Here is a 25,589-nt window from a genome sequence, read left to right as displayed (position 1 = left end):
GCAGGGCAGTACAAAACCCCCCCAAATGACCCCATTTTGGAAAGTAGACCCCCTAAGGAAATTGATAAGAGGCATGTTGAGCCCATTGAATATTTTATTTTTTTGCCTCAAGCGATTGAATAATGACAAAAAATAATATTTTTTTTTTTTTTACACAAAGTTGTCACTAAATGATATATTGCTCACACATGCTATGGGCATATGTGAAATGACACCCCAAAATAAATTCTGCTGCTTCTCCTGAGTACGGGGATACCACATATGTGGGACTTTTTGGGAGCCTAGCCGCGTACGGGGCCCCGAAAACCAAGCACTGCCTTCAGGTTTTCTAAGGGCGTAAATTTTTGATTTCACTTCTCACTACCTATTACAGTTTTGAAGGCCATAAAATGCCAAGATGGCACAAAACCCCCACAAATGACCCCATTTTAGAAAGTAGACACCCCAAGCTATTTGCTGAGAGGCATGTTGAGTCCATGGAATATTTTATATTTTGCCACAAGTTGCGGGAAAATTACAAACTTTTTTTTTTTTTTTTTTTTCACAAAGTTGTCACTAAATGATATATTGCTCACGCATGCCATGGGCATATGTGAAATGACACCCCAAAATAAATTCTGCTGCTTCTCCTGAGTACGGGGATACCACATATGTGGGACTTTTTGGGAGCCTAGCCGCGTACAGGGCCCCGAAAACCAAGCACCGCCTTCAGGCTTTCTAAGGGCGTTACAGTTTTGAAGGCCATAAAATGTCAAGATGGCACAAACCCCCCCCAAATGACCCCATTTTGGAAAGTAGACACCCCTAAATTTAGGGGTACACTAGTGAGACTAGGTAATAAATGGCGGGTGCCCTGAAACTATAAAAAAATAACTAACCAACCAGCGTCACCTGTAACAGTTATATGGTGATCACTGGTGAAAGGGTTAACTAGGGGGCAATCAGGGGGCTTTATGCGGTAGTATATGGGGGTCCCTGGCGCTATAAAAAGCTGCGGCGAACCTAAATACCTACCTGCCTAACTAGCGTCACCTGTGACACTAATACAGCGATCAGAAAAATGATCGCTTATTAGGCTGGGTTCACACTGGAGCGATGCGGGAACGCCACGAATCCGCGGCGGGTTCCCGCATCGCATGCCTCCCGGCGGCAGTTCACACTGCCCTATGCGAACTGCTGGGAGTGTCAGTGAAATGTTACTGACACCCCCAGATCAGTTCGCATATCGCAGTGCGATCTGCAAACTCGGATCGCATGGTGTGAACACCCATGCGATCCGATTCTGCTGCGGGCCAAAAAAAGGGTCCCGTGCGAATTTGCGGCGGGTGCGACACGAATTCAGCCATACTATCTGTATGGCTGAACTCGAATCGCACAGAGATCGGATGTGATTTGCACTGCAGTGCGGTGCGAATCACATTCGTTCTCATAAACCGCTGCAATGTGAACCCAGCCTTAGTGACACTGGCGACAGGGGGTGATCACGGGGTTAAACCTTTATTGGGGGAGTTAGGGGGGCACATTAGAACTAAAGGGGGCTAACCCTAACTGCCCTAACAGTTATTACAGTCACAAATGACACAAATGCAAAAAAAAAAAAAGCAATTGGTGTCACTGTGACTGGGGGGGCAGGGGTAATTGGGGGGTGATCGGGGGGTAAAGGGGGGGTGTGAGTGTGCCTGGCATGTTCTACTGTGTAGTGTAGTGCTTGTGCAACTCACCGAACCTCTCTCCTCCGTGCCGGAACGAAAAATACCGACACGGAGGAGAGATTACATCACTTCCTCTCCTGTGTTTACATTACAGGAGAGGAAGTGATGTCACCGGACATTTTCATTCGTCGGGAGCGATCGCGAGGGGGTGGCCATGAATGAATGGCCGTCCCCTCGTCCGGGATCGCTCCCGAACGAATACCGACCGCCGCAGGCACCGGGCGGGGTCCCGATCGTGCCCCCGACCCGCGGGCAGGCAAGGACGTACATGTAAGCCCTTATGCCTGCCCGTGCCATTCTGTCGACGTACATCGTCGTGCGGCGGTCGGCAAGTGGTTAAGAAATATCTTTAACGTAAAGAAGAACAAGTAGCGCTGGAAGTGATGATTTGGCCCCCACAGAGCCCTGATCTCACCATCATGCAGTCTGTCTGGGATGACATGAAGAGACAGAAGGATTGGAGGCAGCCGACATCCACAGAAGATCTGTGCTTAGTTCTCCAAGATAGATACATAGAACAACCTACCTGCCGAGTTCCTTCAAAAATTGTGTGCAAGTCTACCTAGAAGAAGGCAAAGGGTAGTCACACCAAATATTAAGTAACGATGACACAGTGCAAAGCCCCTCCCTTAATAACTCCATCCTCACCTTCTCTCCTTTTTCATCTAAATTTATTTTCTTTGTATTTCTGTATTATTATTTTTTTTTTTACATTTGTTTTGTTCGTTTTTTTACATTGTCACATAACAAGAAACTTAGCAAAGTAAAAAAAAAAAAAAAAAAAAATCTTTTTACATTTTTCTAATAAAATCGCCATGCTTGGTACTAAAAAATAATTTTTATTAACTTTAAAAAAAAAAAAATATATAATAAGAAGAAGAAAATGTACATGAATTATCAAAAGTAAAAATGACTTGTTTTAAAAACCCTGGTCAAAAAAGCAGAAAATAAAATGCCTATAGAATACATAGAGACTAAAATAAAACAAAACCTAGTACCTACCCAAAAAACAAAAACAAATATTTTTTACTTTATCTTAACTACTGACAAAGATATCAGCAAAAAAAAAAACCAGAGGTGAGTAGTGGAAATGTAAATATTGCTCTGGTCCATAAATGGTGTAAAGATACAAGAGCTAACGTGGTTAAAATCTGTCAGTAAAAAAAAAAAAAAAGTAACACAATGAAAATTGAGCATTGGAAATCGAAAAAATGAACAATTTTGTTTTCACTTGTAAGATTGCTTTTCTGTACACCCCCCCCCCCCCCCCGATGCAGATCAAAGGCCACCCCCTTGTAATCTTCTACGACTCAATCAAAGTAATTACTATGTATTCACATAATGTTGTTACATTGTAATTCTTCTTGGCCCTGCAAACATTGTTCAATTGTGTAAATTGTGTCAATTTACTCAGGATCGGCAGGATTGTCTCCTGTGCTACACACAATCCTGGCCATCAAAATTACAACTGGAGTTTACTGGTAGGTGTGGCCAGGGAGGTGCCGGGGGGGGGGAGAAGGCGGCAGGTCAACTGTTATCACACACGCCCAAATTGTTTCAGTGAGTTTTTGTAAAGCTCTAAATTAGGGTTGCGCTAATACCAATATCGTTGCCGATACTAAGCATGAGTATCGGTACTCGTGCAAATGCACTGATACCTGAAACCGATACTTTCAGACTTGGTTCTATCAGCTGTCAGTGGAATTCCCCCACTGACAGCTAAAACATGAAAAATAAATAAATAAGCTGTCAATTATCGGTTGTTAATTAGCGGGGCTCCTTCAGCTGTCAGTGGAATTCCCCTGTTGAGTGCGGAAGTGATAAAGAAGTCCAGCAGCTGGAGCGGTCAAAAAAAAAAACCAGCCTGGCAATGTTTATCAACAATATTGCTCAGCCGCAGAAACACAAACATTGTTTCTTTTTGTATCTTTCTGTTTCTTCATCTACAGAGCAAAGGGATGAACTTCGATCTGCAGATGAAGTCAGTTTAACTACTTCCAAACCGGGCCATTGTAAAATGATGCCGGCAGGAACATTACCTGCTGCTCGTGCACGTCCTCGGGGCATGCAGCATGGCAGTCAGGATGAGGCGTGTCCCTCGGACACAGCCCATCCCTGATCAGGGTAAAGAGCCAATTAAATTGGCTGTTTACCATGTGACCAGCTGCATCCAATCACAGGTGATTACAAATGTCAACAAACGGCTGTAATGCTGTTTCCGGGTTCTCCTCCTCACTGTGTGAGGTTTTGAGGAGGAGACCTGGAAGGAAGATAAAAAAGTACAGTGCCCGATCTCCCCCCCAAATAAAGAGGACCTGTCACCAACCCCAGAGTACCTGTCACAGCCCATCAGAGTACCTGTCACCAGCATCAGAGTACCTTTCACCAGACCATCAGAGTACCTGTCATCAGCCCATCAGAGTACCGAGTACCTGTCACCAGACCATCAGAGTACCCGAGTACCAGTCACCAGCCCATCAGAGTACCCGAGTACCAGTCACCAGCCCATCAGAGTACCTGAGTACCAGTCACGAGCCCATCAGAGTACCTATCTCCAGCTCATTAGAGTACCCAGAGTACCTGTCACCAGACCATCAGAGTAACCAAGTACCTGTTACCAGCTCAGAGTATCCGAGTACCTGTCACCAGCCCATCAGAGTACCCGAGTACCTATCTGCAGCCCATGCCTCATAGAATATACGTTGGGGTGTTTGCTTTTCAAAATGGGGTAATTTTGTGGGTGTTTCCATTGTCCTGGTGTTCCCACATGAGAACTGGTTAACTCCTTGACAAAATATGTAGTCAGGCCTCAGAGGTGTTCAGAGTGGATCTTGGGGGCCTCCCGACTAGAGGCTTAGGATCAAGGTCATCTGATCCATTGTGGCCTTGGTATAGGTGGGCCAAAAGCCTCCTGGATGAATAGGTTGAACCAGTTGGGAAAGCTAACAGCGGGCCTATCCAGGAAGTCGTACAGCTTGGGAAGCTGGTTGAAGGAACGTAGATAGAATTCAGTTCCCTGTTTCCTCACGATCAAGTGGAAAGGGTGACCCCAGCGGTAAGTTGCATCTGCCTCATGGATTAAGTTGATAAGGGGGCGCATAAGCCCCCCGCATGGCCCGCATTAGCCTAGAAACATCAAGGTAGATCAAGGTAGACGGAAGCACCATCAAAGTCAATATGGCCCTTTGATCAGGGTAAAATGTATAATCTCTTTTTCGATAGTGAAAAAATGGACCCTGCAAAGGATGTCCCATGGCATCACTGGAGAGGCCTGGCCCTGTTGAAATGGTGGAGGTGCCCTGAGGCCTAGCGCTTGATGAACTCTGTCAAGCTTGAGCTTGGCTGTAGGAGGTTTACCCAGGATCTGGTTCAGGATCACGACCACTGGTTCGTGGAGGTGCGGTCCTATGGTGGCTTCAAGGATAACCATGTAAACGCAGATTATTCTGTTTGCTACGATTCTCCCCATCATCCAACTTCAGTTGGACATCAACAGGGTAGGCCCATAATGACAGGGAAAAGTGGGGATGCAATAGCATCAAGGCTGAGGATTTCCCTGTGCTGGGAGGTGGTTACTACGGGTAAAGGGAAAGTCTCTTCGGTTACGGGTCTGGACCTGATACTTGACCCATCAGCCAGTTAGACAGAGAGTCCTTGTGCCTTGGGTTTTAAAGGGATGTGTTGTTGAGTGGTAAAAGTCAAATCAATAAAACAACTGCAAGCTCCTGAGTTAATGATTGCGGTGAATAGCACCGTAGGGCAAGTAGGAGCTGGGATCCGGGGCATCACCCAAACTGGACATTGATGCTGGGCAGATCTTTCCAATCGCCACTCACAGAGCCACCAGTCGATCTGGATGGCCAGTGCGATTAGAGCCCATTCACACAGGGGCAACTCCTGATCCGACTTCAGGTCGCCCCTAGTCGCCTCAGGTCGCCTCAGGTCGGACAACATTTAAAAAGCAATGTAAGTGAATGAGAGCCGTCTTAATGCACACTACTGAAGTCGCTCTGACTTCAGAAAAGGTTCCTGTACTACTTCTATCCGACTTGTAGGCGACCGGTACCCATTGATTTCAATGGAGATCGCCTCCAAGTCGGATCTCCGTCTATACGGAGGCGACTTTGACAGAATTATTAGCTCTGAAGGGGGAACTCCACGCCAAATTTCTGAAAAAAATTTGGCGTGGGTTCCCCCTCCGAGAGCATACCAGGCCCTTAGGTCTGGTATGGATTCCAAGGGGAACCCCCTACGCCGAAAAAACGGCGTGGGGGTCCCCCCCAGATCCACACCAGACCCTTATCCGAGCACGCTACCCGGCCGGCCAGGAAAGGGGGTGGGGACGAGCGGGCGGCCCCCCCCCTCCTGAGCCGTACCAGGCCGCGTGCCCTCAACATGGGGGGGTGCCTTGGGGGAGGGGGCGTGCGGCCCCCCCACCCCAAAGCACCTTGTCCCCATGTCGATGAGGACAAGGGCCTCTTCCGACAACCCTGGCCGTTGGTTGTCGGGGTCTGCGGGCGGGGGGCTTATCGGAATCCGGGAGCCCCCTTTAATAAGGGGGCCCCCGGATACCGGCCCCCCACCCTATGTGAATGAGTATGGGGTACAATGTACCCCTACCCATTCACCTGTGGAAAAAAAGTACAAAAAAAAAACACAACACAGGGAAAAAATATTTTATTGCACAGCTCCGGGGGTCTTCCGTCTTCGGGGGTCTTCTCGCCGGACTCCTCCGCTATCTTCTTGTAGCTCTTTTGCTAGCGGAGGAGTCCGGCTTTCTTCCTCCCCGCCGCCGGCCTCTTCTCCCGACTTCGGGGGTCTTGTCCCCCTCTTCGGTTCTTCTGCCGGGCCACCGCGCCTTCTTATAGCTCTTTTGCAGGCGGTGGCCCGGTCTTCTGTCGCCGCCGCCGCCGCCTTCCGTTCTTCTTCTTCTTCTTCTCCAGGAGATGTTGACACGACGCTCTCTCCGGCCACAATGCCAGGGACGCGCTCCGCTGCCACTTATATAGGGACAATGGGGCGGTGTCACATGGGTTGATGTCACATGGGTTGGTCACATGGGTTGATGTCACATGGTGACCCCGCCCCCTTACCATGTGACATCAACCCATGTGACCAACCCATGTGACATCAACCCATGTGACACCGCCCCATTGTCCCTATATAAGTGGCAGCGGAGCGCGTCCCTGGCATTGTGGCCGGAGAGAGCGTCGTGTCAACATCTCCTGGAGAAGAAGAAGAAGAAGAAGAACGGAAGGCGGCGGCGGCGGCGACAGAAGACCGGGCCACCGCCTGCAAAAGAGCTATAAGAAGGCGCGGTGGCCCGGCAGAAGAACCGAAGAGGGGGACAAGACCCCCGAAGTCGGGAGAAGAGGCCGGCGGCGGGGAGGAAGAAAGCCGGACTCCTCCGCTAGCAAAAGAGCTACAAGAAGATAGCGGAGGAGTCCGGCGAGAAGACCCCCGAAGACGGAAGACCCCCGGAGCTGTGCAATAAAATATTTTTTCCCTGTGTTGTGTTTTTTTTTTGTACTTTTTTTCCACAGGTGAATGGGTAGGGGTACATTGTACCCCATACTCATTCACATAGGGTGGGGGGCCGGTATCCGGGGGCCCCCTTATTAAAGGGGGCTCCCGGATTCCGATAAGCCCCCCGCCCGCAGACCCCGACAACCAACGGCCAGGGTTGTCGGGAAGAGGCCCTTGTCCTCATCGACATGGGGACAAGGTGCTTTGGGGTGGGGGGGCCGCACGCCCCCCTCCCCCAAGGCACCCCCCCATGTTGAGGGCACGCGGCCTGGTACGGCTCAGGAGGGGGGGCGCCCGCTCGTCCCCACCCCCTTTCCTGGCCGGCCGGGTAGCGTGCTCGGATAAGGGTCTGGTGTGGATCTGGGGGGGACCCCCACGCCGTTTTTTCGGCGTAGGGGGTTCCCCTTGGAATCCATACCAGACCTAAGGGCCTGGTATGCTCTCGGAGGGGGAACCCACGCCAAATTTTTTTCAGAAATTTGCCGTGGAGTTCCCCCTTGAGCTCATTCTCTGCTTGGCCTCGGCAAAAGTCGCCTGGCCTGGGGCGACTTGTAAGTCGTCCCAAGTCGGGCTTGAAGTCATCACAAGTCGTTTTGAAGTCGTCCCAAGTCGCGCTGTGATCTTAACTCAAGTCGTGTCCAAGTTGCCTGACTCAAGTCGCCTACAAGTCGTGTTGCCCCTGTGTGAATGGGCTCTTAGGGCCTCCAGGGTATCTGGAACACCAACACGTGCCAGTTTGTCCTTTAAGCTCTCAGAAAGTCTCAAGCAGAACTGGTGTCGCAGGGCTGCGTCCAGTGGTGAATTTTTGGTTTTGTGCTGCCCTAGGTAAGACTGAACTTGGGTGCCCCATCCCATTTAAATTTGTCCCACCCCTTTCTGTCCGTTGACACCCACCACCATCCAATCACGTCAAAAACAAGGGCTCTTACTGTGTTTTTTGTTTTATTAAAAAAAATGTACAACTTTATTTTTTTGTTGTACAAGTACACTTTTTTTTTATTTATTTATTAAAAAATAATTTTTAATTTTTTTTTTGAGGGGGGGGGAGCTTTAGAGAGACATCAGGGGTCTAAGCAGACCTTTAACCACTTAAGCCCTGGGCCATTTGGCTGCCCAAAGACCAGAGCACTTTTTGCGATTCGGCACTGTGTCGCTTTAACTGACAATTGCGCGGTCGTGCGACGTGGCTCCCAAACAAAATTTACATTCTTTTTTCCCCACAAATAGAGCTGTCTTTTGGTGGTATTTGATCACCTCTGCACTTTTTATATTTTGCGCTATAAACAAAAAAATGGCGACAATTTTGAAAAAAAAAAAACACATTTTTTACTTTTTGCTATAATAAATATACTCAAAAAAATATATATAAAAAACATTTTTTCCTTCAGTTTAGGCCGATACGTATTCTTCTACATATTTTTGGTAAAAAAAATCGTAATAAGTGTTTATTGATTGGTTTGCACGAAAGTTATAGCGTCTACAAAATAGGGGATAGTTTTATGGCATTTTTATTAATAATTTTTTTTACTAGTTATGGTAGTGATCAGCTATTTTTATCGTGACTGCGACATTATGGCGGACAGATCGGACACTTTTGGCGCGATTTTGGGACCATTCACATTTATACAGCGATCAGTGCGATTAAAAATGCATTGATTACTGTGTAAATGTGACTGGCAGTGAATGGGGTTAACCACTAGGTGGCGCTATAGGGATTACGTGTGTCCTAGGGAGTGATTCTAACTGTGGGGGGGGGGGCTGTGTGTGACACGACACTGATCACCGCTCGCGATTACAGGGAGCGGTGATCGGTGTCAGTGTCACTAGGCAGAACCGGGAAATGCTAGTTTACGTTAGCATCTCCCCGTTCTCCCTCTATGCGAGACGATCGCGGGTATCCCCGCGGACATCGAGTCCCAGGATCCACGATCACACACATATGTTTACCCCCCCCCCCCCCCCCGACTCTCCATCCATCCAGGCCTCCCGTACTAGCAGTGGCTGTAGCCGGCGGAGGGGGGAGGTGGGAGAGCCCGTGTCCTATCATATATGGTCCCCCATCGGATAGAGCTGGAATATAAAAGAGCCGAGCGCAGCGAGGCCGAGCCCGAAGCGTGGCGAGCGAAGCTCGCCCGTGAGGGGCCCTCTAATTTTCCCAACCCTATGTCCGCTTGGATGGTGGGGCTACCACCTCTACTCACGGCGCAGGCGCCGTTCGTCTTCGTAGATTTTCCGAAGCTTCCTCTGCCCCATACTGCGCATACGCAGTACGGGGCAGACACTATATGATGGCAGGACACGATCTGCCAGAACACCAGCCAGCCGTTGCACGGAGCAACCCCTCCGCCCATCCACATCTAACGCATTAGCAGCTGTGGGAGAGCCGGCCAGCAGTTACATGGAAGTGGTGCCTGGCAATCAGGGAGGTGGGGGTGCTAAAGGGAGGGTCAGAGGAGCAGAGCGGGATCTATTTGGACAAGCCGATCCCTCTATGGATGCCCTGCAGCTCCCAAAGTCAGCTGGAGGGCAGAGGAGGGAAGCCGACAGCTGAAGGGCATCAGGTTTGCGGGGGGGGGGGTCATTGCAGTGAGGTGAAGGGGCAGGAAGAGGTAGCCTGGAGGTGGTGGTGCCGCCCCCATCCCCTGAAAACTGCTGCAAATGCCTTGTTTGCCTCGCGGCAGATACGCGCCTGGCTGTGTCGTTCTACTGCGTGTCTGCACTCCATCACCTAAAGGCCATCAAATAGTCCTCGGCCATCCTGCGCCCCCTTGCTGGAGCACATGAAGGGGCAGCCTCTGCCTGTGGCGGTCTGCTGCAGATCATCATATATTTTGGCCATCGCATGAAGGAAGGCAGGCATGGACTGCAGCGGCATGTCCTTCCACTCCAGCCGCTGGTGGGCCCATGACTGGGGTTCGCTCCGGAGCAGGTAAATGATAAATTCCACTTTAGTGGATTCCAAAGAAAATGTTTGCGGCTGCAGGGCGAAGTGCAACTGACATGCGCTGCGGGAACGCACAAATCTTTTTACCGATTCCCCTGAGAAAACCTCTGAGGTGCTTGAACTCTGAGTTCAGGGGTTAGCATCACCACTGATGGGGGCTGTAGTGGTAGTCCCAGTAGCAGAGGGCACAGCAGTGGTGTCTGTGGTGCCGGCTGGTGCAGATAAAGTCTGTTCCAACCGTGTATAGCCGTCCGGCAGAGATGTAACCGCTTGGATCAAGGCTGCGAGATGCTCGGGCTCATCCGTCAGGCACGTGGCAGAATCAGACTGCCGTGTCTGAGCCTGAAAGTGGGAGGTCTCATCTCTGGGGCGACCTCCCACTGGTGATTCTGCCACGTGCCTGACGGATGAGCCCGATGTGTAGTGGGAGGGCTTCCTCGTACAACAGTGACAGCAGTTGTAATAGGGTTGCCACCTTTTCTTCAAGTCAACTCCGAACACTTTAGCGGCGCACAGCAATTTTTTTTTTATAGTAAAAACTATAGATATACTTTGAGATTAAATAACATTTCTAATCATATGAAGTTAATCACAAGAGTCCCCCCCCTTTACATCAGAGCCCACAGAGATCCCATTTACATCTGAATCCACAGAGTCCCCCTTTTACATCTGAATTTGCAGATTTCCCTTACACTGTGGATTCTGATTTAAGGGAGAACTCTGGGGACTCTGGCATAAGGGATGCTCTGGAAACACTGATTTAAGGGGGAACACTGAGAACTCTGATGTATGGAGAGGACTGTGATGTAAGGGGGGGAACATTGCTGCCTCTGGTGTAAAGAAGAACACTGATGTAAGGGGTGCTCTGAGAACCCTGATTTACCTTAATGTACTCACTCAGAGGCAGGGGAGAGAATGGGGGTGGGGAGACTTCAGTTACAGACAGGGGTGGATGGTGAGCTCACTCACCCCTTGGCAGTCCTCACCTCTCATCTAGATGCATCTGTGGCTGCTGGGCTTCAAATTTCCAGCCCGCACTTTCCGTTTCTGAGGCACAGCGCCAGGGATTGGAGTGTGGGGCAGAGACAGAGGGGTAGTGGCGGGAGGAAGAGGTGCAGATCAATCCCTCTCTCCTCTGCCATCTGTATGTGGGGGAGGGGAGTGTTAGTGTTGGGCAGTGTTAGAGAGTGTGTAACAGACACTTCTGCCTTATTCAACTGCAGCCAGCAACCCTGCTGGGAAGTCATAGTCCAGTGTGAATAATCTGTCCGTGTTTCGTACAGGGTGAAACCTGGACGCATGATTCCAAACCCGAACTGTCCGGGTGAATCCCGGACAGGTGGCAACCCTAAGCTGTAAGAGTGGCCGCAAGAGCCTGGCGGTGTATGGGTGCCTAGATTGTCTTCTGTGCAGTGCATGTGTCACCAGGATGGGCCAGTAGGTCTAAACGGCAAGTGTTGTCAGTTCAGCTGATGTGGCAGGAAACAGGAAGCAGGCTGGTAGGTGCAGAGACACCTACCAGCCTGAGTATATGTTATATGCCACGTTATACCGCGGCGGGACGGCACGTTCTCGCAAATTGCCGTAGGTGTACATTGGCTCCTAGAAGGGGGAAACGATGCGCATGGCTGAAGGCCGCGATGCCCGCCGGCCACTCGCAATCTCGGTAACGAGAGCCAGAATGGGGTTCTGTCAATGGAAACAGACAGATTCCCGTTCTGACAGGGGAGTTAGAGAGAGATCTGCTGTTCCTAGTAATTAGGAACAGCGATCTCTCTCCTCCTCCGGTCAGCCCAGCCCCCATACAGTTAGAAACACTCCCAGGGAACACACTTAACCCCTTGATTTCCCCCCTAGTGTTAACCCCTTCCCTGCCGGTGACATTTATACAGTAATCAGTGGCTATTTTTAGCTCTGATCTCTGTATAAATGTCAACGGTCCCAAAAAAGTGTCAAAAGTGTCCGATCTCTCCGCCGCAATGTCGCAGTCCTGCTAAAAATCGCAGATCACCACCATTACTAGTAAAAAAAAAAAAAACAATAATAAAAATGCCATAAATATATCCCCTATTTTGTAGACGTTATAACTTTTGCGCAAACCAATCAATATACGCTTATTGTAATTTTTTTTATCAAAAAAAAAGTAGAAAAATACATATTGCCCTAAATTGATGAAGAAATTTGTTTCTTTTTAATTTTTGGGTGGATATTTATTATAGCAAAAAGTAAAAAACATTATTTTTTTTCAAAATCGTCGCTTTTTTTTTGTTTATAGCGCAAAAAATAAAAAGCGCAGAGGTGATCAAATACCACCAAAAGAAAGCTCTATTTGTGGGGAAAAAAAGGACATCAATTTTGTTTGGGTACAGCGTTGCACGACCGCGTAATTTGCAGTCAAATTGATGCAGTGCCATATCGCAAAAAATGGCCTGGTCATTAAGGGGGAAAATCTTCCGGTCTGTAAGTGGTTAAAAAAAAAAAAAAAACAGTAAAGTTAGCCCAATTTTTTGTATGATGTGAAAGATGATGTTACGCAGAGTAAATAGATATCTAACGTGTCACGCTTCAAAATTGCTCGTGGAATGGTGACAAACGGCGGTACTTAAAAATCTCCATAGGCAACTCTTTAAAAAATTTGACAGGATACAGAGGAGGTCTGGTGCTAGAATTATTGCTCTCACTCTAACGATCGTGGCGAAACCTCACATGATGAGAATGGGAAAAATTAGGAAATAATACCTCACATGTGTTGTTTTAACACCGTTTACATATGTGGGCGCGACTTACGTATGCGCTCACTTCTGCGCACTGGCTCAGAGGGGCGGGGCGCTTTATATTCATTTTTTTCTTATCTATTTAACTTTTTATTTTTACACTGCCCCTTTAAAAAATGTGCTCACTTTTATTACTATTACAAGAAATGTAAACATCCCTTGTAATAGAAATAAGCAGGACAGGTCCTCTTTATTGTCAGAACTGGGGTCAAAAAGACCTCTGATCTCACATTTTAAAAAAAAGAAATATGTAATTTTACATTTACGAATTTTAAAAAATAAATAAAAATAAAGGCACTGTAATGCCGCGTACACACGGTCGGAATTTTCAACAACAAATGTTCGAGCTTGTTGTCGGAAATTCCGACCGTGTGTGGGCTCCATCGGACATTTGCTGTCGGAATTTCCAACAACAAAAATTTGAGAGCTGGAGCTCAAATTTTCCGACAACAAAATCTGTTGTCGGAAATTACGATCGTGTGTGGACACACAATTCTGAAGCACAAAATTCCACTCATGCTCGAAATCAAGCAGAAGAGCCGCACTGGCTATTGAACTTCATTTTCCTCGGCTCGTCGTACGTGTTGTACGTCACCGCGTTCTTGTCGTTCGTAATTTCCAACAACATTTGTGTGACCGTGTGTATGCAAGACAAGTTTGAGCCAACATTTGTTGGGAAAAAAAACATGGATTGTGTTGTCGGAATGTCCGATCGTGTGTATGCGGTATAAGGCTGTTAGGCGGAAGTGATGTCAGACGTCGCTCCAGTCCTCCAAGGGCATAGAGTTGAGTGGGGGCCATCTTGCTCTCACTCGACTTCCTACCCAATCGCTTCAGGGGATCGGATCTTTTCTGCAGCTACTGATGGCTCTGGTAAGAGGGGGAAATGACCAGAATGCTATATAGCCCTAACCCCTGAAGGAGCTGCTGGTTTGTTTTGGCTTACCGTTACCTTCTTCACCTCGATTTATGTCTAGTGCAGGCTTTCTCAACCTTTTAACCCTAGAGGAACCCCAAAAATAATTTTCAGGTCTCCAGGAACCCTTACTAAAACCAATTTAACAGGGGTCAATAGGAACAATGGCCCAGATACTGGTGACCAATAGGAATAATGCCCCCCTTAAAGTGGTACTCAGATTGTCACCCTTAAAGACAGCTAAAAAGGGAGTTGGTGCCATGCTGCTGGCTTTGCTAAGTGATGCTGAACCTTGAACTCTGTAGGCACCATCAAAAAGGTGGTTCATCGGCCACAGCTCAAGGAACCCCTCGCAACCTCTGGGAGGAACCCCAGGGTTCCACTGAGCCCTGGTTGAGAATGGCTGCTCTAGGGGTTTCCCGAGGTAGATGGCCCAGAAACTTTAGAGACTGACGACAGATCCGCTTAAATGGATTTTTATTTGCAAAAAACTTATGTTAACGAACAGTCTAGGATCAGAGGGTTAGGAGGAAAGTTCAGGCACTCTTAGTGTCAAAGTCAATGATAAAGGACTTGCTTATTTCGACTAAATCCAGAGAATAGCCATCCACAGCTGGATGTTCACTCAGGTTGGACAGTCCTTCTCTCACAAGGCCTAGCTTAAATCAGGAACAAGTCTCTGCCACAGACGTCGTTGTAGAACATGTAGGAATAAGTCTCTGCCACAGACGTTGTTGTAGAACATGTAGGAATAAGTCTCTGCCACAGACGTTGTTGTAGAACATGTAGGAATAAGTCTCTGCCACAGATGTTGTTGTAGAACATGTAGGAATAAGTCTCTGCCACAGACGTTGTTGTAGAACATGTAGGAATAAGTCTCTGCCACAGACGTTGTTGTAGAACATGTAGGAAACTAGAACTTGTAGAACATTCGTGTGGTACCAGTATCTTTCAGTTGGTTTGGTGATACCCACGAGATTGGATTCACTTAGGTCCCTCAGCCTCACCAGGCTCTTGCTAAGAAGCCGACCCGTACATGGCCTTCCTCTGAAGAGTCCTTCCCTGGATAGCTACGAAGTTACTGGGCCTCTCCACAACCGGAGACGGCACCGGACCACCTCAGAATCCTTTCTTTAGTTTCCTTGCCTCGGGCTAGCCAGCCCCGACACATAAAGTCGGGTGGATCCACACCCCAGGCCATAGCCTTCCTGGGGGCTGGTCAGGAGGACCAGGACCATGGAGTCAGAACATACTTCTGGACCGGAACCCCAAACCCCGTGACATCCGCATCTTAAGTACCCTCTCCCGGAAAGCACAGCAAGAGTGACACTCCCACTGGGCAGGCTCTGAGAGAAAGTAACCTTAAAGCACCCAACCAGACTGTGTTTCCATGCCTGCCAGAAGAGACAGTGCCCCCCTATGGCCAGACTGAAGACCCTATAGTTCAGTCAGACTGATGCTGAGGTCCAAATTTGGAATAATTATACCCAAACCAAACTGCAGTTAAGGTGTAACATTAAATTTCAAAAAAACATAGTGTGTGCTCTTCAGGAGCCGGCGCTAAATATATATATATATATATCTATGGGCGATCCAGAAGTGGTTAAAAGTAGGTGATGTGAAAAACTTTGTAAGGTTAAGGAAATGTTTAAATACTTATGCAGAAATAAAATCCTAGCTGAAACGTACCCTTTCATGAATGTTATTTGAATAAGATAGTCGACTGGTAAAGATCGGGCTTAGAATATTTTAACTTAAAAGCATAAGATAGGACCTCAGTGAATGATCACTGGAGATAAATATGTATATCTACTTTGCATTGCCCTTATTGGAGATTGTAATGAAGTGTGATACTTTAGAATACAACACTAACAATTGTTTTATACGTTTCTTTTTTATTCGTTAACACAGAAGGAACCAGATCTGTTCCTAGAAGTTTCCAAGATCTGTATGGGATTAAACAAGAGGTCGGAATAGGAAAAATCAATATGGATTTGGTGACGTATAATCTTTGTGCACAATGTGATGAACACACCATACTAGTTATCGTAAAGTTTAACCATGGTGAGTTATTGACAATTTTTGATGGACGTCCTGTAATGAAAATCCATGTGGTGATACTTAATGAATTAATATGAGCTCATTTAATATGGGTAGAAAAGAGTGCACTCCATATGTTTTGTATATGTGTGTTTGTTGCTAACCATTCCTTTATTTCTAGGAGGAAAATGTAATGATAGGCCAGCACGACCCATCTCTGGACTACATGCTTTTGACCCACATATGGTCTGTGACAGACCTCGCTGGGACAAAGGCTGTTAGAGGGGACAGAATGCAAGCCTCTTGCCTTGCGATTATGGGCCCCCGCATTTTGGGGGAACGGTGCTCTTTGTGAGCTGTATGCCTGGGGACCCCTGAGGTGGTGTTACTTGGATTCAGATCCATGTCCCCCCCAGGACACATAGACTCTGAATATGTATTTGCCATATTAGCAATAGACTGAATCACACTGTTGGGACACAAACTGTTAGATGCTAATGTCATCAACTCCAGCCACCTGTCTGTTGTGTAAATGAGTCTAGTCTGGCTTGTAAGGATATTCCACACGTTGTTGTTTGTGCTAATTAACCCTGTGTTTATGTTTATGGTAATGTATGTAAAGTCTTACCCTGAAAAGTCTTATCTCGCAGACAACTAGTCTGGGTCAATGGTTAGATAATTAGCTCATGCTAATTAGGTTAGGTTTTAGTCTTCTACTGTATTATAAATACTTGTCATTTTGGTTCTAATAAAGGAGTCCATGTTGAGCAGCTAAGCAAGTGTTGTCTTGTTTTGTGCTTGTGAGCGGTTGGAATATCTGATATCTACATTCAGACTTAGGAAGCGGTATACTGACGGAAGCACTCAATCGGAGTGTGGGATCGGTTCCGTCACATGGTTCTACATACTTTGCAAGACTGCTGTTTTCCAAAGACAAGGGAGGAACTTACCCCAGGATCCGGGACCTGTGGACTTGATCACAAGTTGATAAGTATCAATACATTTACCATTCTTGGGAAAGGACTGTTACTTTCTGGAAAGGATTACATCTTCACTTTGCTGTTCTATTGGGGGTGTGAGAGCGAGTCTTCATAGCATGGGTGTAGCATAAAGGGTTGCAGGGGTCACAATCGCAACCCCGCTCCTAGCTCCAGGGGGCCCATGCAGCCTCCCTGTCATATTATCATATCCTCCACAAAATCCAGCTCCGATCTGCCCTAGGGCCCCACAGCCACGCTCCAGTACTGGGCTTCTACTTTGCCTTCCACAGTCCACACCCCTCTGTTCCCATTGGCTGGGGAGAAGCTGTGAGCCATTTCCTGAATGGAGAGGAGCACGAGGTGAGAAAAGCCAAGGATGGGGAAGTGTCTGTGCTGTGTGCTGGCAACATGGTATAATAACCAAGCTCAGCGAGGCAAGAGGAGGAGAGTGCCGTCCTGTAGCCATGATGGGACCGATGTCACTGGTGAGGTATGACACCGCTCAGTGTCTCCTAGTCAACAGCTGGGATTCTCTATACCCCCCCCATTCGGGGATGTCTACTTACCCCACTTCCCTGACAACTGAGGAAAAGATATGCACCTCCGGGAGGTGATCTTCCCCCAACACTGACAGAGAAACCTTCGGAAATTGCTAAAACAAATCCCTTAACACCTCTTCGGGGGGGCCCCTGAGGGGCTGCAGGCTCCAGATTTTGTGTCACATGGCTTTGCTCTCCCAGATCTAAGTTACCCCCCCCCAAAAGCCCTCTGACCACTCGCTCTATCCTGCATGCTATGTCCGGCTCCGGAGCTCCTTTCACATTACAGCACTCTATACCGTTTCTCCTCCGCAGGGCTGAAAACACATTCCTTTACAACACAGCTAGTTAGCCATGATCTGCACAGGGTGCCTACTGCCTACTGCAACTACCCTGCCGTTCCGACCTCTGATGTAAAGAGGAACTCTGGAAAGTCAAAAGTCTTAAGCCACTTTGAGCATCTTGGCGTGTAGTGGATGTATCTGCACACACTTTGAAAGTAGTGGGGGGGCCCAGGTCAACTTTTGCATCAGGGCCCACAAGCTTCAACTGCCGTTCCGACCTCTGATGTAAAGAGGAACTCAAAACTCTTAAGCCACTTTGAGTATCTTGGCATGCGGTGGATGTACCTGCACACATGTTGGAAGTAGTGAGGGGGGGGGGGGGGGGCAGGTCAACTTTTGCATCAGGGCCCACAAGCTTCAAGCTACGCCTCTGATAGGGACTCTGATTGGTACAATGAGAGGGAGGTCAAGAAAGACTATGTTCTTATGGGTCTAGTGAGCCATACATCACCTTATTGGACACTTATACTCATTACCATTCCACTTGCACCCACTTCTACCCTAATACAATCATCTACTTGTACACAGTTTTTTTCCAATGCAGATCGGGAGAACCATTGATATCATCCTATAGCTTCCACTTTTGTGATCTGACTTCATTCATCCTCCAACCTTGATTTAACACTTGGGTCACTCTTCATGGGTCGTTTAGACCTGGGGATATCATCCCAGCTGTACTACAGCATTTTTTCCAACTCCTGCAACGTGGGTGGAATTGCACCACCTGTCCAGAGATGGTCCTTTTGTTTTTACAACTTCGGCGCTAATGCATGTATGATGTTTTTAAATGTTTTTTTTCTTATTTTTGACACCAATAAATCTTTTTTTATTAATCATGTTTGTATGGTAAGTGAAGTTCCATAGATATGAGCTACCGCAAGTTTTTATTTCGTTTGTCAAAGTGTAATGATAACCCACGAAGACCTTTCATTTTGCTTAGTTTCTACATAGTACTAAAGAGCATTAACCCGCCTGTCCGATATGGTTTGATGTCCAAAAACGAAAAAAGACAAAGATTGCAGCTTCCATGGTAACTTGATGTCATCTGTGAAAAAGCTGAAGTTAAAGAGAGGATGGCTTCTACAAATGGATAATGATCCTAAACACACCTCAAAATCCACGGGGGATTACATCAAGAGGTGTAAACTGAAGGTTTTGCCATGGCCTTCATAATCTCCTGACCTCAACATTATTGAAAATCTATGGATAGACCTTAAAAGAGCAGTGCGTGACAGACAGCCCAGAAATCTCAAAGAACTGGAACAATTTTGTAAGGAAGAATGGGCGAAGATACCTCAAACAAGAATTGAAAGACTCTTGGCTGGCTACAAAAAGCGTTTAGAAGCTGTGATACTTGCCAAAGGGGGCAGTACAAAATATTAACTCTGCAGGGTGCCCAAACTTTTGCAGATGCCATTTTTTTGTTTTCTGTAATTTTGAAAGTGTAAATGATGGAAATAAAATCTAACTTTTTTTTGACATATTATAAGAATGTCTAATCTGTAATTTGATGCCATTTGGAGATTTTTCCATCTTTCCTTGGCTTCGTTATGCACATTAATACCCATTTTTACCTGGGGTGCCCAAACTTTCGATCCCCACTGTATATATATACACACACACCTATATATATATATATATATATATATATATATATATATATATATATATATATATAGTTAGATATGGCACTCAGCGATCCTTTGACCACCACGTTTGATACACTTGAGTCTTTCGTAAAAATTTCTTGGTAAATGATTATGAATTAAGATAGGTTCCCAGGTTTGGTTTTCCTCAATCCTCCCCGATTGCCTGGCTTTGGGATCTGGCATGTAGAGTATGGTGACACATTATGTATGGGTAATATCTACGCACATACTGCGGTCAGTGTTGACAAGAGCCAGTTATCCTGCCAGAATATCTTTGCATGGGAGGAGACCCGGGGTACAAAGAGGAAACGTACACAATAAGTAGTTTGACCATGGGACTATGGTTGAACATTGTTTAGTTTTATACACAGAGTAATGTAGAGTTCAGGTGGGAGATGGGTGGTGTTCCTGTAACAATGTTTTACCCTTAACGAAAAAGCTGAGTTTTTAATTTTGTTGTTAGTCCAGGTCACTAGGAATCGTGGATTTAACTGTTCAGAAATCTATGAAGGGGCTATATGGGCATTGTTGTTAGTTATGGAATGTTGGGCTGACAGTCTTGGTAACATACCTGCCTTGACGTCTACCACAAGCATATTGGAGAAAGGAAACAAATGCTTATGACGGCAGCAACCATCTATAAAGACTGATCAGCAGCTGTTCTGTTGGTGCAAGTTCCACCTGCTCTGGTGGTCAATTACCTGAACTGTTCCAACTGCTATCATGGTCAAGTACCTGAGCTGTTTTATCTACTCTGATGGTCAAGTGCCTGAACTGTCTGTATAAATAAGTAAAAGTTCCATCTACCATGGTGGGTATGTACCTGCGCGTCTATGACTTGAGTGAGCTGCAATAGTCCGGAGGATGATATGGGCTTTGTATTCTACAGTTCTTGCAGTTCTACAGTGTTGCAATTGCTGTGCTGCAGCCATGATCTGGTAAACCGGATGTCTAATGCCGCGTACACACGGTCGGACTTTCTGGCAGAAAAAGTCAGACGGAATCTTTTCATCGGATATTCCGATCGTGTGTGTGTGTGTTTGTTTGAAAAAAAGTTTGTTCGAAAATTCTGACGGGCCTAGAAATAGAACGTGTTCTAAATATTTCCCATCGAAAAAACCGCTCGTCTGTATGCCGTTCCGACCAAAAACGACGCATGCTCTGAAGCAAGTACGAGAGACGGCAGCTATTGGCTACTGGCTATTGAACTTCCTTTTTCTAGTCCCCCAGTTTCAGTGGAACTCCGTCGGAAAAACCGAGTTTATTCCAACTGAAAAACCGGTCATGTTCCACTGAAACTGTCTTGCCTACACACAATCACACCAAAGTCGCGGTGACGTACAACACGTACGACGGTGACGTGTAGAAGCTTGTCAAAGTCCCCCACTGGGGAGCATTAGACTCTGCTGTTTTTTACCAGTGGGGGACTTTGACAAGCTTCTACACTTTTGAACTCTTGGAAAAGAAAGTTTGGTGTTCATACCCACGCCTGTGAGTTGGAAAGGAGAAATTTGGTGTTCGTTTGTTGGTCCATCACAGTTTATTTTTTATTTTTTTTTACAATTTTGGATATTTCTATATTTTTCAGCCCTAATATAGCAGAATTATATTTTCTGAGTAGGTAAAGTAGACAGGGAAAGTAGGTATCTACGCTTTAGATAGATACACTTTAGATACCCTATTTTCCATTTAAGGTATACCGCGGGGTGGGAGAATACATTCATTTTTATTTTTATTTTTTTACAATTATCAGGGGCTTTCCTTCCAATACTGATATGTTGCCCTCGTGTACAGTTGGAGGCATTACTTGTATGATATTTGTGAGCCGGGGCGGAGTGATAGGGTAATTGCATATTTCATATTCCTTATTAGTTGTCTAGTTGCCTTATAAATATACATAGTTACATAGTTAATCAGGTTGAAAAAAAGACACAAGTCCATCTCGTTCAACCATAAAAAATAAATAAATAAAATAAAAAATATCATACAATCCCATATACCCAATCCTATAACCACAGTTGATCTAGAATAGCTAATAAAGCTTAAAATGTCTTGGTTATTCTGGTAACAAAACTTTAGCTGACTCGCGTGATTGTGATCTGCCTATAGACAAGACAGCCCCCTCTCCTTCAGGAACGTGCCTTATGCCGCGTATACACATGAGCAGACTTTTCGACGGACTAGGTCCGACGGTCTTTCCGACGGACTTTCGACGGAGTTCTGGCGGACTTTGCGAATGAATGAACTTGGCCACACACAATCACACTAAAGTCCGACGGATTTGAACGTGATGACGTGCGACCGGACTAGAATAAGGAAGTTCGAAGCCAGTAGCCAATAGCTGCCCTAGCATCGCTGTTTGTCCGTCGGACTAGCATACAGACGAGCGGATTTTTCGTTAGGAACTGGATCCGGCGGAAAAATTTGAAACATGTTCCATTTCTAAAGTCTGTCGGATTTTTGCAAATCAAAAGTCCGCTGCAGCCCACACACGATCGAATAGTCTGCCGGAATCGTTCCGTCGGACCTTTGATGTCGAAAAGTCTGCTCGTGTGTACGGGGCATTAGAAGGTCATACTGCTTTGAGAGTGGGCTTGATCATTTCCTATATAAAAAAAGCTATATACCTTAGCTAGAACTGGAACAGCTGCATCATGCAACATGCAAAAGTCTGGTCTGATTAGCTGGCTAGATTACCTGGCCGTGACTTTATGGGGGACTCCGTGGCAAAACAGCATCTTTAGTCAAGCATTCTTGTTATATTTTCTATTATTATGTGTATCTGTCATTACTTTTAATAAATGCTATACTTTTAAACATTTCTATGATCTCTCTTTGCACATATTGAACACAACTCCAAAAAATGTGACAAATCAGAGACATATAAAAAATAAAAATCTGACCTCCTGCATGCGTTTTTCCTGGTCAGTGACACACTAGGTAGTGAAGTGAGGTTTAGGATGAAGATTACGGCCCCAGAGCCTGCAGCTTTATAAATAAATCAGTCAGTGTTGGTTTTTCTCCACTGCTTCCTCCTATTGGCTGAGTATTTCACGGGTTAGATCCTCTACTCTGTGATGTCACCAGTCTCTGGGCAGAATTCTCACATCTGATTCCCCCCACATATCCTTATACAGGAACCACTCCCTACAAATACCCCAGCATGGAGGGGCTCAGTGAAGGTGGTGGTGAAGGTGTGGAGATGTCGGATCGGGTCACACAGATCATAAAAGGAGATCCGCCCGGCCTCGTAATCCAGATCTATCCTGACTCTGTTACTGGAGACATTGCCGGGTAATCGAATCTGATTCCGGTCATGCCTCACTGCGTACTGACTACTCCCCAACCTCTCCAAACTCCAAGACTTCTTATTATATCCAATCCATGACTGATCTCCCCTCCTGTCTATAGAGGGGTAACACATCCCGACTTTCCAGTACCTTGACCCCCCAACATCCACTTCCCAGTAATATCTCCCTGAGGAGAAACTCTGACTGCTTATCACCTGATGACTAAGAAATCTCTCAGGTGTTTCTGGGTGAGTCTGGCTCTCCTCTGACCAGGATACAGTTTTCCTGTCATCTGATATATGTAGATGATTACCAACTGTGCTCACATCCAGTAATATGTCTGAAACCCTCGACACCCCCAATGTTTGCTGTATTATATCAGATAAACCTGTGTGTAATGTGTGTGAGATCCCCACCACATCCAGATCCCCTCCATCATGGAGGAGTTTATCATGTCCCTCTCTGTCCTTATCATCTCCATCCTCAGTATAACACAAGTCACCTCTGTCTGATTCTTTTAGGACAGTCAGTGGATCCATAATGTTACCCAGCTCCTCAATGTCCCCCATCTTCCTAGACAGGTCCTCCTTCTTTATTTCCAGATCCTGGACCAGATCATTGATTAACATGGAGACCCGCTCTGCCTGCCCAGAGATCTCCTCCAGGACTCTCTTCTCCAGGTCTTCCAGACGTCTCCTGAGGTCTCTGAACAGGGCAGTGACTCTCTCTGTTTCATCATCTGCTTTTCCTTGTACTTTCCTCCTGTGTTCCTGCAGACTCTGGACTCTTTTCTCCGTCTCCTCTCTCTCTGTCATCAGTTTTTGCAGAACTTCCCTCAGTTTCTTCTTCTTCATCTCAGAGGCCTCAGCCAGAGTCTCCACTTGGTGTCCCCGATGTTCTCCAATGAACAAGCAGTACACACAGATACAGGTGGAGTCCTTAGTGCAGTAATACTCCAGGATCTTCTTATGGACAGAGCATTTCCTGTTCTCCAGGGAAGTGGCGGGGTCACATAAGACGTGTTCTGGTGACTTGCTGTGGACTCTCAGGTGATTGTCACACAGAAAAGCTTCACAATGCAGACAGGATTTCACAGCAGGTACAGGAGTGTGAATACAGTAAGTACAGAAGACCCTGGACTCCTCCTGATCTGGCTGAGAAGACAGGAAATTCTCCACTATGTTCCGTAGTGTTATGTTCCTCCGCAGGACAGTCCGCTCCTGGAACTCTTCTCTGCATTCAGGACAGGAATAACCTCCAGACTCCTCCTGTGTATCCAACACACGACCAATACAGTCCCGGCAGAAGTTGTGTCCACATTTAAGGGTTACAGGATCTGTATAAGTGTTCAGACAGACGGAACATTCCAGCTCCTTCCTCAGATCAGCAGACGCCATCGCTGAAAGCATAAGAGAGAAAAAGAAAGTGAAATTCTCTGATACTCAAACCTGAGCTCCAGGAATTCAGCCACTTTGTAAAGTGTGTCAGATTACTAGGGGTGAAGTCCAATGAGTTGCATGCCACCTTTTGGATTTTACCTATTACAACTAAGTTTTATGGAATACCAAGTGTACAGCTATCATTACACTCCGGTGCTCTGACCGGAGAAATGATGTCTTCTCGTGTAGCAACCTCACTGATACAGACATGTTATAGGTGCGGTCAGTCAGAATTCTGAAAATGTCCCTTCCTGTTCTGATGGGATATATTGTAGTATGGGGATCAGAACCCACTCAGGGAGTCATTTACATACTGTATGTACTAACACAAGAGTATATTAGAGATTCATGGATCAGGATGAGGTTTGAGATGAGCATGGGCTTGAGGTGAACCCAATTAATTTGAAGTTTGTGGAAACTGCAAACTGAGGTGGCCATTTATTTGCTACGATAGCAAGCAACGTTCAATTATAACTTCCTCCTAGCAAAGAGCTTTGGGTTCGGTTCAAGCATAAGTGTGACCTGCGCTTTAGCCATTTGCAGTTCAGATAAATGGAAAACGAATGTAATTGTTTACTGCCATAGCAACAAATTACCAATAAATGTGTTCTTTTTAGCTCCCGTTCCCCTTCCCCTTGCATTTTTTTGAGGATACTCAGGAATCAATTTTGTCTGATGTTGAGGATGAGAGTGCCAAGTAATCACTGGACAGTGAGTTTCTGTCCACAAGAGAATCTGGTTTGCTTCCTTCAAGGCAGCCGGGGCTCCTCGTGCCTCCTTGATGGCAGATTTTTGGCACTGTAGTAATATTGTCTAATTGCACCTGAATTGGTTGTCCCTTTAGAAGAGGTCCAGTGCTGGAGAGACAGTGACAGATCTGAGCTCCAACATGTTGTTGGGGAGTTTGGCCTCTTCTGTTGGCCATGTTCCCTGAACTGTCAAGGATTGAAAGACTCCTCCCCAGCCTGACAGACATGTGTCTGTTTTAAGAACAATACAATTGTAAGGAAGGAAAAATATTCCCTCTGTTACAGTTGAAGTGATGATCCACCAGGACAAGAACTTTCTTGTTTGGGAATATAGGAGAATAAGTAGACCCAGCAAAAGAACCTGCTTTTGCAATGCTGACAGACTATTTAGTTGGAGAGTTCTTCAATGGAATTGGGAAAAAGGTATTGCCTTGAAGGAGGTCAACTTTTGACCCAGAACTCATATGGCAAATCTCACTCTGGAATTTTTCCCTTGAATCTCAGTTATCGAGTATGTGTTCTCATGCCGCGTACACACGATCGGAATTCCGGCCAGAAAAAGACCGATGAGAGCTTTTCATCGCAAAATGCGACCGTGTGTATGTTCCATCGAATTTAGCTGTCCGAATTTCCGCCAGCCAAAAATTGATAGCATGTTCTCAATTTTCCCGATGGAAAAACGTTCTA

General features: G+C 46.4%; 1 protein-coding gene across 1 annotated transcript in view; it reads right to left on the bottom strand.

Moving 5' to 3' along the window:
- Positions 1–14,332: 14,332 nt before the first annotated feature.
- LOC143956839 (uncharacterized) overlaps positions 14,333–25,589 on the bottom strand; it is a 43,704-nt gene continuing 32,447 nt past the window's right edge. The window contains 1 exon segment of the mRNA XM_077467012.1: positions 14,333–24,113. Within this exon segment, the coding sequence (XP_077323138.1) occupies positions 22,528–24,113 (1,586 nt within the window). The 3' untranslated portion in view covers positions 14,333–22,527.

Source organism: Lithobates pipiens, unplaced genomic scaffold (genome assembly GCF_037356315.1).
Source record: "Lithobates pipiens isolate NorthernLeopardFrog02 unplaced genomic scaffold, aLitPip1_a1.2 Scaffold_44, whole genome shotgun sequence".
In the NCBI taxonomy this organism is placed as follows: domain Eukaryota; kingdom Metazoa; phylum Chordata; class Amphibia; order Anura; family Ranidae; genus Lithobates; species Lithobates pipiens.
The sequence above is the reverse complement of the archived record's forward strand: the minus strand, read 5'-3'. Positions and strand labels throughout refer to the sequence as shown.